General features: G+C 38.0%; 1 protein-coding gene across 1 annotated transcript in view; it reads right to left on the bottom strand.

The window, feature by feature from the left end:
• Positions 1-12,529, bottom strand: part of LOC108242030 (G patch domain-containing protein 8) — a 54,493-nt gene that overhangs the window by 41,285 nt on the left and 679 nt on the right. Inside the window, exon 2 of the mRNA XM_017426601.3 lies at positions 12,230-12,469. Coding sequence (XP_017282090.1) covers positions 12,230-12,382 — 153 coding nt within the window. The 5' untranslated portion in view covers positions 12,383-12,469. The remainder of the gene's footprint in view (positions 1-12,229; positions 12,470-12,529) is intronic.

The following is a 12,529-nucleotide window of genomic DNA, read 5'->3' as shown; positions in this document are numbered from 1 at the left end:
ACTCACCAGCGTGTGCAGGAAAGTACATCCAAATCTGCGGGCGGTCGTTAATAGATCTATAAATGTATCTCCACAGCCGTTAACCAGATGAAGGTCTGAACCGAGCAAAAGAATAAAGCAGCAGAGTCGAGAGGTAAAAATTGAGGTTACAGGAGAGCAGAAAAACTGACCAGCAAATAAAGCGTGCCCTCTCTTCTCTTTTATTCCCTCAAGGTTTTTTTTCTGCAATACCGCTACTGCAATATTATAGTCCCATCACCCACACACAAACACCCATAAGGGCAGACCGTAAACACACGTATATGCACACAGACGCGCGCACACTCGCACACAAGATTCAAAGGGCCCAAACAGCTGCACCTTTGACCTGCTAAAAAATGAATGGGCTTCAGAGATGAGATGAAAAGCTATAGAAGAAGGCGATGTGAGAGGTGTCAGGGAGAGGAAGGTGAGAGCAAAGGTATTGGTTGGAGAAATGAATGGGGGGAAAAGCCGAAGTTGATAGCAAATGATAGTTTAAAAAAAAGGAAAAAAAAAGGCAAACAAAGAAGGAGAAAGAGTTTAGACTAGGAGAAAAAAATGCTTTAAAAGAATAAAAAAAAGAACAAACTGTCTAACGACTAGGAAACAAATGCTTTTTATCCCCTGATTTGCCAACCTTATTTACAATTTATTTTCCTAGAACTCCAACACTAACACATCTGGATTAATTTTAGGGTCTTGCATTAGTCTATTTTGGTGTGTGCTTTCCAGGCTGTGCTCGAGTTTTTGTTCCAGATGGTTTATCGAACATCCTGTAATTATCAAACACTAATTGTATGTGAGTGTGTGTTTATGTGCTGCTGTGTCTCCAGGTGATTATCCGATGCTGCGATCACTAATGACCACACAGACAAACATCTGTCCTGAGGTAATATACAAAATGAGAGGTTGGCCATCTGCTGTGTCTATAAGCATGCATGTGTTGAATGTTTGTTGGCTTGTGTGTCACTCAAGGCTTGCACCTAATGCCAAAACATGCACGTTAAAAGGGGCTGCCTTTGATTCTTTTGAAGGGGTTATATGAGGTACTCGGCCATAATCAGTGCAGATTGTAGCTGGCGTGCCCTCCAGTTTGGAGGAGTAGGCACGAGAGGCCATCTGGAAGCTAATCAATGTTCAGATGAATATGTCAGCAGAAAAAAAATAGCCCTGTAAAAAAAAGAACTAAATAAATAAATGAAAGGAGCACCAACATGAAGTTATTTTCCACAGCTTTTCCTTGCTGTCTGATGTCTTTGTCAGACGTCAAACTGCAGCTGCTTTACTGATTAATTCATTTCAGGTAAAGTGACTTTAGTGTTTGAACACACTATTTCTTTTTAGTCAATGAAACCTGGTGCTTTTCAAAAGAGCTATATGATGTGGCAAATTTCAGTTTTAATTTAAAAACATTGAGTTTAATTTGGCAGCCCCGTTAATGTGCTGCTGAAGGAGGTAGGCTTTTATTTAGATGGCCAAAAGATAAATATTAATTTGTACTAACCCCATATAACTTGGCTTCTATGCCTGAGCTTGTTCCTTCCTCTGTAATTTGGCATGAAGCCAAGTGCAATCCACTGTATCTTAGATAACATAGTGACTATAAAGGCATATCCCATACAACTTCAGTCTTACATAAACCCCAAAACAAATTCTTGTCTGATATGATATAATACCAAAATATTGTAATTTATGGCATATCTATTTATCAAATGGCACAAAGTGATATGGTGATAAGATGTGATGTGATATTAACTAAAAACTGCTGGACTATTCTGATAACTCAAATGCTATTAGGTCATAGGTTTGGTTAGTATATATTACAAACACAAATACAAATATTCAATCAAAACGTTTGACCCAGTGGTTGGGTCAGAGATAAGCTGTGTCATTCTTCAAAGTCTGCCATTTTAACGCAGAAGTTGAACAAATTGGACTTGACTGGACCTCTGTTTTAGGATGTAATACCCTAAGTAAATCTAAGACAGCAAAATCCACATGTAGGGCGATATTTAGCCTGGTTGGCTTTGTTAATAACTTTGTGGGTGCATGTCATAAAAATGTAAAATTGCCAGAATTGTAAAAATGCCAGATATTAATATATTAATTAATATTATATATTATATTTTTTTATGACAAAAGATATGAACTTTTTACATGTGAAACCTACAGTTTTTAGCCTTCTCTTAATAAAACAGGTTACAGGAAATTACTCCAGCATCTGAATCAGGTTTGCTTGATTTTGGCTGGAGCCTGCTTGGTTCCTCTTTTACTGCGATAAGTCCATGTTACAAGTTCAGGAAACGGGGCTGAAACACTTTTAAAATTACTTTTTTGCTTTTTTAAAATGCATTTTGGATATTTCCCTTGGATTAAAGCAAAAATTAAGAAACAAGAAAAACATTTAGTAGTGACTTTTTAGTCTTCTGTCAATTTATTACTTTTAAAATCAGTATACAAAATCAGTATATCAAACACCAACCTCAAGCTGCTACTGTTCCTTTTATCACCTCTGCAATGCTGTTGGAATTTTAATTTCCCTGAAGGAGTCTTCCCAAAGTAAGAAAGTAAGTATCTATCTATCTATCTATCTATCTATCTATCTATCTATCTATCTATCTATCTATCTATCTATCTATCTATCTATCTATCTATCTATCTATCTATCTGTGAAGTATTTGACTATACCTTGTATCATGCAAACAGGGTTTTGAATATTTTAAATGTATCTTAAATCTTAAATGCACTGAGTTTGAAATAAATCTGCTCATGGAAACAATAAAATATATTGTATTGTGTAAAATTATTAGACATTTATGTTTTGTAGAACAATGTCACTAGTCAGCAAACTGTGTAAAAATGATTTTGATGCGTTCTGAATTTTAAATGATGAATATATGAATCATGCAGTCATCAGTAACCTTTTTAAAGATCCCATGAACAATAAAACTAGCATTCCTTGCAGGGATGCAGACTGCTCAGTGCTTTGCAAAAATTTTTTGTGTGATCTGTTAGCACTTAAACTATGAGTTGGGGATGAATCTCAGCTACTACCACTTCTAATTTTAGCTTTATATCTGTAAAGCTGACCGAGTTGTCACCATGTTCTGTGAGGTTGATTAGCTGTGACTGACATTTTGAATCTGGTTGGCTCCAGAAGGTAATCAGTTGTAGGCTAACCTCCACTTATTATTTTTTGAGAATTTAATTAAAATCTGTTCTGTGGTTCATGAGATATTTTGCTGACAGACACACAGGGTTGATACCAACAGTTAATGCTACAATGTGTAGTGCGTCTATGTCAGAGATGATGTTCAGCTACTAACACACCAGATTTCAGCTGTATAGCTAAAACACACACACACACACACACACAGACGTTTAAATGATCGTCTGTCTTTCACAGCAACCGGCAAATTATTAAAAAGCCAACAAGCACACCTGGCAAGAACAAAATGACACCTGTGCATAGGCGGAGATTAATGTTCCTACACCTCACACCTTTGTCTTTTTGCGTTCCTGAACGCGTGCTGTGTTGCTGCTGAGGGACCTGCAGGTTTTATCACTATAAATGGCAGCTTTATTCATGAGTTGTGTAACAAGACACAAACAAACAGGGAAAAAACTTTGCAAGCAGAATAAAAAAAAAGATAAAAAGAGAAGCTAAAAACCCTCCGAACGACTTTGTAAAAGTCTGAAAATAGTGAAGCAGCACAGCACAGACAGCACTGCTCCTCTGGGGAACCATTTCAGTTATCAAGTAGAGGTTATTATGCGATGAAGCACTAATTAATTCATTAGTTAAATGAAATGCCAATAAAAGCTTGAGAGAGTGTTAAAATTGATGCCAAGTGTCTCGTGCTCCTCCCCCTCCTCCCTCTCTTCATCCCCGTCTCACCCATCTGTCCAAATTATCCACCTCTCTGCCCAATACACACTTGCACACATGCTTTCTCCAGAGTGTTGAGTGAAGCCAGTGATGGAGGACATTAGCAGAGATCAGCGGGAGCACTTTGCAGCGGTCAGCAGGAATGGCCTCGTCATACGGGGCTTTCACATTCAGCTGCACTTACCTGTTCCTCTCCAGGGCCTTTTGGCCAACTTGGTGAGTGTGTGAGTGCATTAGCCTTTATGAATGTGACGGACTGCAGCATTACAGGTCTTGACAGTGAAACGGTAACTACACATTACCGAACAACTCAACAGCTGTCGTTCAGCTTTTATTGCAAACATTTGTTTGTTTTAACTCAAGGCAGTTTGGTCTTTCTGACATTTCTACAACCTTTTTCAAGCAGGGTTCTGTGGAAAAGTTATGAACAGTAATATCTTACCTGTTGTAGATAACGCTTTGAACATCCTCAGTTTGGAGAAGCAGAGTTTAATTCTGATCGGACTGACGAGCAGAATTCAAGATCAAACTGGATTTTTGCCATCAAAAAACTTCTGTCTGAAAGATTTCACAGCAGTTCATAAAAACTCTATTTTGTAAACCTGAAAGTCACCATAGATTTTTCAATTAACGGTTACATAAGAGCTGTAGCACTTCTGGAGCAGCCTGGGGCACTTCCAGAAGGGCTTTCCTAATAGTTCTCTTAAGAGTGTAATGCAAAATTTACAGCAGTAAAAAGTTTTATAAAATAACATTTGCATAAATCATTTTGAGAATTAACATTTTTTGGGGGAGATGTGGATCCCAATTCAAGCCATTACCATGGCACTCTGGTCAGTGTAATTTTTAACATTTTTTTAAATTGAAGTGGTTAATAGAAGCATCTACAACAGGAAATATGTTAACTGTTCATAACCCTTCAACACATCCTTACTTCAAAACATCTGAACTATCCCTTTAATGAATGCTAACACATCATTACTGGCTTGACCTGAATATATGAGCTTTTAGATGTTGTTCTATCACTTATAACTATGTTTGTCATTAAAAGTGCCTCCGTCAGATTTACGCTCATTGATGTTCCATTCAGGCTCTAACTGGCACGCCGAATGACCACCCAGTTCGCCCGTTCCACTTCGGTCCCCATAATAAGGCCTTGGTAGTCGCAGCCAACTAAAGGGCTCAGTCACAACACTGTAGTGACTTTTTGCTGCTAAATAGTTTTTCCAAGGTAATTGTTCATAGCATACGTTAAAATGCCGCCTTATTTGCATAAACATTGCTCAGCTCTCTCCACAATCAATAAAAACAGAAAAGTGTAAAGGCAGACACGTTCACATACACACAAGAAACACAGGCACTGCACAGGTACACAGGTACGCTTACACTGACGCCATGCCACAGTTTGATTCATCTGTTTGGTGAAAACTGCAGTGAAATAGACATCAGCAGCCAAGTGTGTACGAACCCCGCTAGTGTGCAATGAATGCCAGTGTGTGATTTGGGTTGTGGTAAGGTGGGGTAGGGGTTTTTTGGGGAAAGAGAGAGACATCTTTCACAGCAAAATTACAATATGCGTGCAGGAGTTTTACATTTAAATGAACTGACAAGCGTCATGTTTACCAACAGAGCAGCCTTGCAAAACCACATAAATCAGTAAAGGCATAATGGTTTGAAAATTTGGTAACGGGAAAGGGACAACCTTTTTGTCAGCATACTATGGCATTCACAAACACCGTGCTCGTTTGCCATCACGTCTGTCACGCCGGCCTGTTTGATTTCCAAAGTGACAAGGCAAATCCCCGGGAGCGCTGACAACCTACCATTTCAGAAAAGCAGAAATGGAGAACTTCTGTTGCTTCAGGTAATGTGGGGCCCCAACAACTATACAGAGTATTGTCTAATAGCTCCACCTGAGTATTTTTGATGCCAAAACCTAACCATGTACACTGTAAAAACCTAAACTTGTTAAATAAATGTAAACAAACATGCATAAAATTTCTTCAAAATGTTATGGCTTTCTCTTAAAACAAAGCAGTGACCTTGTTGTACGTTAAGACATAGAGGCTGTGTAAAATAATATTTTAGGGCTGATTGTAATGTTTTTATTAGGGCTGAGTCTGATTCATTTTAACTGAGTGCATCAACCTTATTTACTCTGGTTAACGTTGTTCCATACTGTCAGATTTGCTTGAATTCCCACTTCATCAGCTGCACATTTTGGTGAAACAAAAATACACTCTTCTGCATGAACGTTGTTTGTGTCAGTCTTGATCAATAAATGAAAACAGATCTGAGAAGACTTTCATAATTAAACCTGGGAGAAGTTAGATTGCTTTATTTAACAAGTTATTTAAAATGAGTTTAGTCAACACAATTAGGTTTAGAATCAACAGAAGTGGAGTCAGTCCTAAAATATTAGGTAGATCCAGTCCACATAGGTTAGTTTTAAACAATATAATTGTGTATTTTGTATGTGTGTCATATTATAATTGTATTTTTTAATCTTTATTCAAGAAGTTATCTTTTATAGTGTTAGATTTACATAATACAACCAAATAATAATAATAATAATAATAATAATAATAATAATAATACCCAAACCAAAATATAATTTAGCAAACCTAAACTTATTATTTTTTGGTTTTACAAACATATTTTGATTTAAGTTAATCAAACATAAACATGTGTTTTTAAGGTGCAGTTTCATTCTTAAATTCAACCAGAAATAAATTAAGAAATGAAAGTAACGATAACTTGCAAACCGCTTTACATAACAGGTCCTTCATGTGAACTCCCTGCTGGTAAAGATCAGCCAGTTACTATAAAATAATTTAATAGCCAAACCATTTGCGGAACAAATAAAAATCAAGAGTACTTTTGCAATTATAAATCTGAACATCCCTTTGTCATTCTTATTTTGCACTTTGGTTAGAACCACAGTGTATCAGTACCTTCTGAAGGTACTCACTGTACCTCACTGCAGAGCCTTTTTACAGACCCTATTCAAGCTATTACCAAAAACGACTAATCAAAAAGCCCTAGAATTATGTTTATAAATAAACATACAATCCAAAATCTCAAGCTTAAAGCACACAGCTTTACACATAATAGAGATATCAACTATATGTTCACATCAGAGTAGACATGCTGCAATCACTCTGGTATTGTGACCAGCAAAAAGCTTATTAAATTCTGTCAGATTGGAAGCTGCAGCAAAGTTAAAATGTAACACTGACATCATCCGTGTTGTGGAAGTATGCTTATACCCTGGGGACACTTTTAAAACTTTGGAGTACAGATTTTACTGCAGCCGGAGATTAAAATTCAGGCAAAATTAAAGTTTTTATGGCTTTAATCAACAGAATTAAAATAATCTCTTTGTCGTCTGGGATTTACAAGACCTCAAAGCGGTAGCTCAGACCGTGTGAAGTGGGGTTCTGTAGAAAGGTTATGAACAATTAATATCTCACCTGTCGTAGATAGCTCTTTGAACAGAGCTGTAGGGTTCAGTAGAGACAAACAGAGTTTAATTGTGACCAGATCGATGAGCTAACGGCTAGTCCAAACAGGGCTAAGGCCACAGTGGATTGCTGCAAAGTCTGAAAAACTTCATAGCAGTTCAAGCTGATGCTATTTATACATTTTTACAATGTCATTGAACTTGTATTAATTCAGTACTCAGTAATTTACACCAAGTTTTAAGATTAGTTGCAGTTAGCTGTGGGACTTTTGGTGTAGCCTAGGGTCCTTACAACAGGAATATTAAAACATTTCTGCTGGAATAACTGTGTAAATTAAAACTGACTGTGATGTAAAGGCACATAAAATAACATTTTACATGAACCATTAATCCACTTTAGTCTTGGCCCCACACAGTCAAAATTAGATATTGTTTCTCCAAACTGAGGTGGTTCAAAGAGCTATCTACAGCAGGTAAGATGTTGATTGTGCATAAACTTTCCACAGAGCTCCTCTTCAAAAGATTTGAACTATCACTTTAGGTAAGAAAGATTAGCAAAGAGAGATAGGAAAATGGGTCAGGGTCTGTCTTTCTTTCTCAGTTTCTTTTTTTCATAGCAACAGAAGACACAAAAGCAGAGGTGAAATGTTAAAAGTTCCAGCTTATTTAGCTAAAAGTGAACCGGTGCCCTGCTGGGGTTCACGTGTTCATCCCACTGGAGCTGGATGTGATAAATACCTGTAACGACTGCAAAGTGCTTCGAGTTGAGACTGCATGCTGATCGCACCATTTCCTATTGAACATAGTCCCCATTGTCAGCTTTTTTTTTTTTTTTTTTTTTCTGTGAGAAAAAGTCTGTAAAGAGAAAAGGTAAAGAAAAAGGCTGGCTGAACATCAGTGTGGATGTATTTAAATTGGTCCTTTTTGCATCCATTTTTCCCAACAGCTTCTTGTCCCTTAATTCTAACATGAAAAAACCCTTTGAAGTGTTAATGAGAGTTAGAGAATTGACTAGTGATGATTAAGTACTAATATTCATGCAAAATCCAAAATTTAGACACGTCAGACAAACCTATTACAATTACTAATTAGTGGTTATGAAGTCATAATGAGGCAAATATTCGCCCTTGACACAGTGCAGTACGCCCTGGGGAAGCTGACTAAACAACATAACAGAGTACCTTCAACACACACAAGAGGGTTTGTTCTGGAGATCCAAGGTGGCTGTTGTTCTCCACTCATTGGTGCCCACTGTTTTCTTAATGCTGCATTACCTTATCAAGAGGAAGACACACACAAAATTCCCCCTGACAAATCCAAGTTGTGAAATCCTTTGCACGACACTGATCAGAGCTAGCTGGTTGGCCCAGGCCGCCGTGGCATCCTCTGCACCAGGACCGAGAGCAGCGAAAGAAGCAGCTCAGCATGTTTAAAGGCCTTGCGAAGAGGTGTGTTTTAAAAAAAACAACCAAGCCTCTCCTGGCTCCACCTAAAACAAGAGGTCACTTTTGAACAGCTTTACCACGAGCACACACTGTTTATCATGCTGACAGGCTCATATATCGCACCTTGTCCAAACTCATACAGATAAATCTGAAAGCTCTCCTTCTTTTACTTTCTGACCTTCCGCACCTACCCAGCCAGCAGCTTTGAAAAAAAAAAAAAAAGTGCACGCCACGTGTACGTTTTGCTACATTAGCTTTGACGTGGCCTTAGATGTTCATGATGTCCTTCCTGCAGCAAAAAACACCTGAGGCGCACGGCTTAGAGACAACAATGGGCGTGAAACATCATTCAAATTTCTATTTTTATGTGAAGGTCAGGTACAGTTGAGCTTATAAGACTCCTGCCCGGTGTCAGCGGTTTTGTCCTGTAGGCGACAGTAAGGTGAACGCTTGAATCTGCTCGTGTTGAGTCTTTGGAGCCGCAGCTCTTCTGTGGCTCTACTTGAATGGTTCTGTCTCATAAGCACTTCTATATTTTGACCATATTTAAAGGCTTTAAAGGCTACTGCTTGTCTGCGCAAGATCTGATTCGACAGTTTAATACATCTGTTAAACTAAGCATAATCAGGAGCCTTTTATAGAGGGAATTTAAAGCACATTGGAGTGGAAAAAAAGCAGGTGTCAATGAAATTGATCACGGCTAAGATAATTTTAGAGGTTCCAGTTTTATATTATCAACCTTCACATTGACATTTGTTACTATAATCACCATCATTTGCTTTTCCTAGAACTAAAATGTCACAAGTAAAAAAAAAAAAATTAATAAAGTAGCAAATCATGAGAAAAATATTCACGACTCTTAAATGCTTTTTTGGGGGTACTTTTATAACATAAATGTCATTTTTCTTTGACTAATTGTCTAACTGGTTTGTATAATCGGGTTTTTATTAATTAAAAAACAGCATTTTCAAAGAGTCATAAAAGACACACTGTATTTAGTTATTTCTCTTGCCAAACCTGAATATTTATTGTTAAAAAATTATTTGGTTTTGATCATATATGATAGGATCATATGATCATGTATGATCATATATGATCAAAACCAAATCAATAAGGTGACCTAATTCAACATCGCACAAACTTGCTATATTAAATTCACAACAAAAATGAAAAACATTAGGAATTTATTTTAAGCCAACTTATCACAAAAAAAGCTATTTGAAACCATTCTATGTAATATAGTGGGATTTTGATACATTTAAGCAAGGTTTTGTAGCTAACTTAATATAAATTTATACAAACTTGATAAATGAAGTTGGACAACTTTTCCTGTAGTTATTTTATATTTTATTATTGAAATTAGTTTGGTGAAAAACAGAATGAACTCACTTAAAGTTGCTGTCATTGATCTGCCCAAATATTAAGTACTTATTGGTTAAAGTTGCCCTAACTGAGTATTAAACATGGCAAAACTAAATCCTGCTTTACAGTGTAGCATTTCAAATCCAAGGCTGCAAGAATAGGCTGCAGCTTAAATTTCTGAGCATTAAAGTTTTTTAAATACAGATTTTTAAATAGATATTTTGTGCCCGCTTTTGATCCAATGACAAATGTACAGAGTACTGACAGATTAAGGTCTGTGCTAGAAGAAAATCTTGCAAGCTACCCATCAGCCTCAATGACCACAGGAGCTGAGCACCAGCTCCCAGCGACCCTGAACAGGAACAATCGAATAAAGAAAATGGATGGTTGCATAAAGGGAATCCTCTCTGCAACTATCGTGCAAGTTTGACAAGGATTTCAGTAAACTTTTATACATATCTTATATTAAACATATGCCAAGAGGTCTTAAACAAATTTCTAAAACATCTCAGGCTTGCAACGGGTTGAAAACTATGTATTCATCTCTAAACTTAGATGCACAAGTGAGCCTCAGATGTTTGGAAATTTGACTTTCACAGTGAAAATGGGGCTCAGAGAAGACGTGGACTGCTGCAGGAGCAGCCAGGAGTGAGCTTTTCATATACTGAGATAAAGAAGAAGTTCTGAGACGAAGGCTGGAAATAATCAAGTTCAAACAGGAAACCCTAATTTGGAGAAAATGACATATGTGCGCTGTGCATTCTGTTTACAAAGAGACACCAAGTGTCCGAACAGAAATAATTTTCTGCGTGTGTTTGTTTGTGTGTATTTTAAAGAGAAAGTGTGAAAGTTTGCGAGGATTTTTGTGAATGTGATTTTTTTTTCTTTTTGAGCATCTCTGACAATCTGACTGTCTGCTCAGTTCGCTCATTCCCATCACACAGAGAGCGCGGCCCAAACATGACAGACTGGTAATGACTTGGGTCTGCACACACACACCCGCACGCACTCACACGCATGCACACACACGCGCGCGCACACACACACACCAGCTGCTTCTTTCCTCCTTTCTCATCAAACTTGTCATCAGCTCTGCCAGTTTGTCTCATCTCACATTAAGGGCTCATGAATAATGTGTGATTACTCGAGACCCTCTGAGCAGCTCCTGGATCTGCGGTCACACACAAACACATGCACACACACACACACACATGCAAATACAGTCCAAAATGTCATTTAGATATTTGCTCGTACTGTCATTTCCTCTGCAGGCTCTCTATGTTTTGTCTCCCTTACTTTATCCAGGGCTTCATTTTCTTTCTTTTTCTCTGCAGGTGTGCACACAGAGCAAGATGTGGCAAATGAACCATTTGCACAAAAAGAAAAGTTATTTCTCTCGCTCTCGTTTTTGCACACCCATACACACACCCCCACACACACATATGCAGAAGATTCCACATCCAAAGAAGAAACTCTAGGTAATTAGGCCTATTTTTGTCTGCTGGACTCATCTCCTCCTCACAGAACTATAATGTAATTTGATTCTTTTAATTTCCATAACCATAAGAGGGACAATGGCTTCATGCTTGGATACACATTTTTTTCCCTCTTCTTTTCAAAAAGTATTCTCATCTACTTTCCACTCACCCAAAAAATAAGTTATTTTATGGCTCTGAAGAAGAAATTATCATTATGTGCAAAAAAAAAAAAAAAAAAATCATTTCCCCAAAGCTTGAAAGTGTGGCTGGTTTTGATGAGCTTCTGATTCTTTTATTTCATTTAGTTTTCACTCTAACTGCAGACTTGCTTGAGGAGTTTCTTTTTCCAATTCTGCCTCTATCATAAAACTTCAATAAAACGGCACAAAATGATCTCACTCTCTCTTTTTAGATACTCTGAGAAGCTCGAGAGTCAAACCGGGCCAAAAAAAACAATGAAGCATGAAGCAGTAATAATAATAATAACTAAGAAAACAATTAGGCACAAGAACACAAAGCATCTCTGGACTCTTTCAGACTCTCAAAGGAGGATTTAAAGGTGTTGTCCTACCGGGGAATCGCTGCTCGCTGTCGGACAAAGAGGTCCTCTGAAGACCCCCTTGACGCGCCGAAAGTGCCCATTGCTCAGGTGAGTGGAGCTGATAACCAGGTAGTAGCACGCGCTGCACGCCATCCCGGGAGGCTCGCGAGCTTTGGAGCCCATTAAGCAGCTTTTCTAGAAGTGATGCCGCGCAGGTAAGAACAGCAGCCAGAGGTTTGTCTCAGTCAGTCCCGTCCTCTGTGGGGAAGTCTGCCTGACAGAGAGAGGGAGAGGGAGAGGGAGGGAGACAGAGGGAGGAGGGAGAGATGG

Source organism: Kryptolebias marmoratus, linkage group LG16 (assembly GCF_001649575.2).
Source record: "Kryptolebias marmoratus isolate JLee-2015 linkage group LG16, ASM164957v2, whole genome shotgun sequence".
Lineage (NCBI taxonomy): Eukaryota > Metazoa > Chordata > Actinopteri > Cyprinodontiformes > Rivulidae > Kryptolebias > Kryptolebias marmoratus.
The sequence above is the reverse complement of the archived record's forward strand: the minus strand, read 5'-3'. Positions and strand labels throughout refer to the sequence as shown.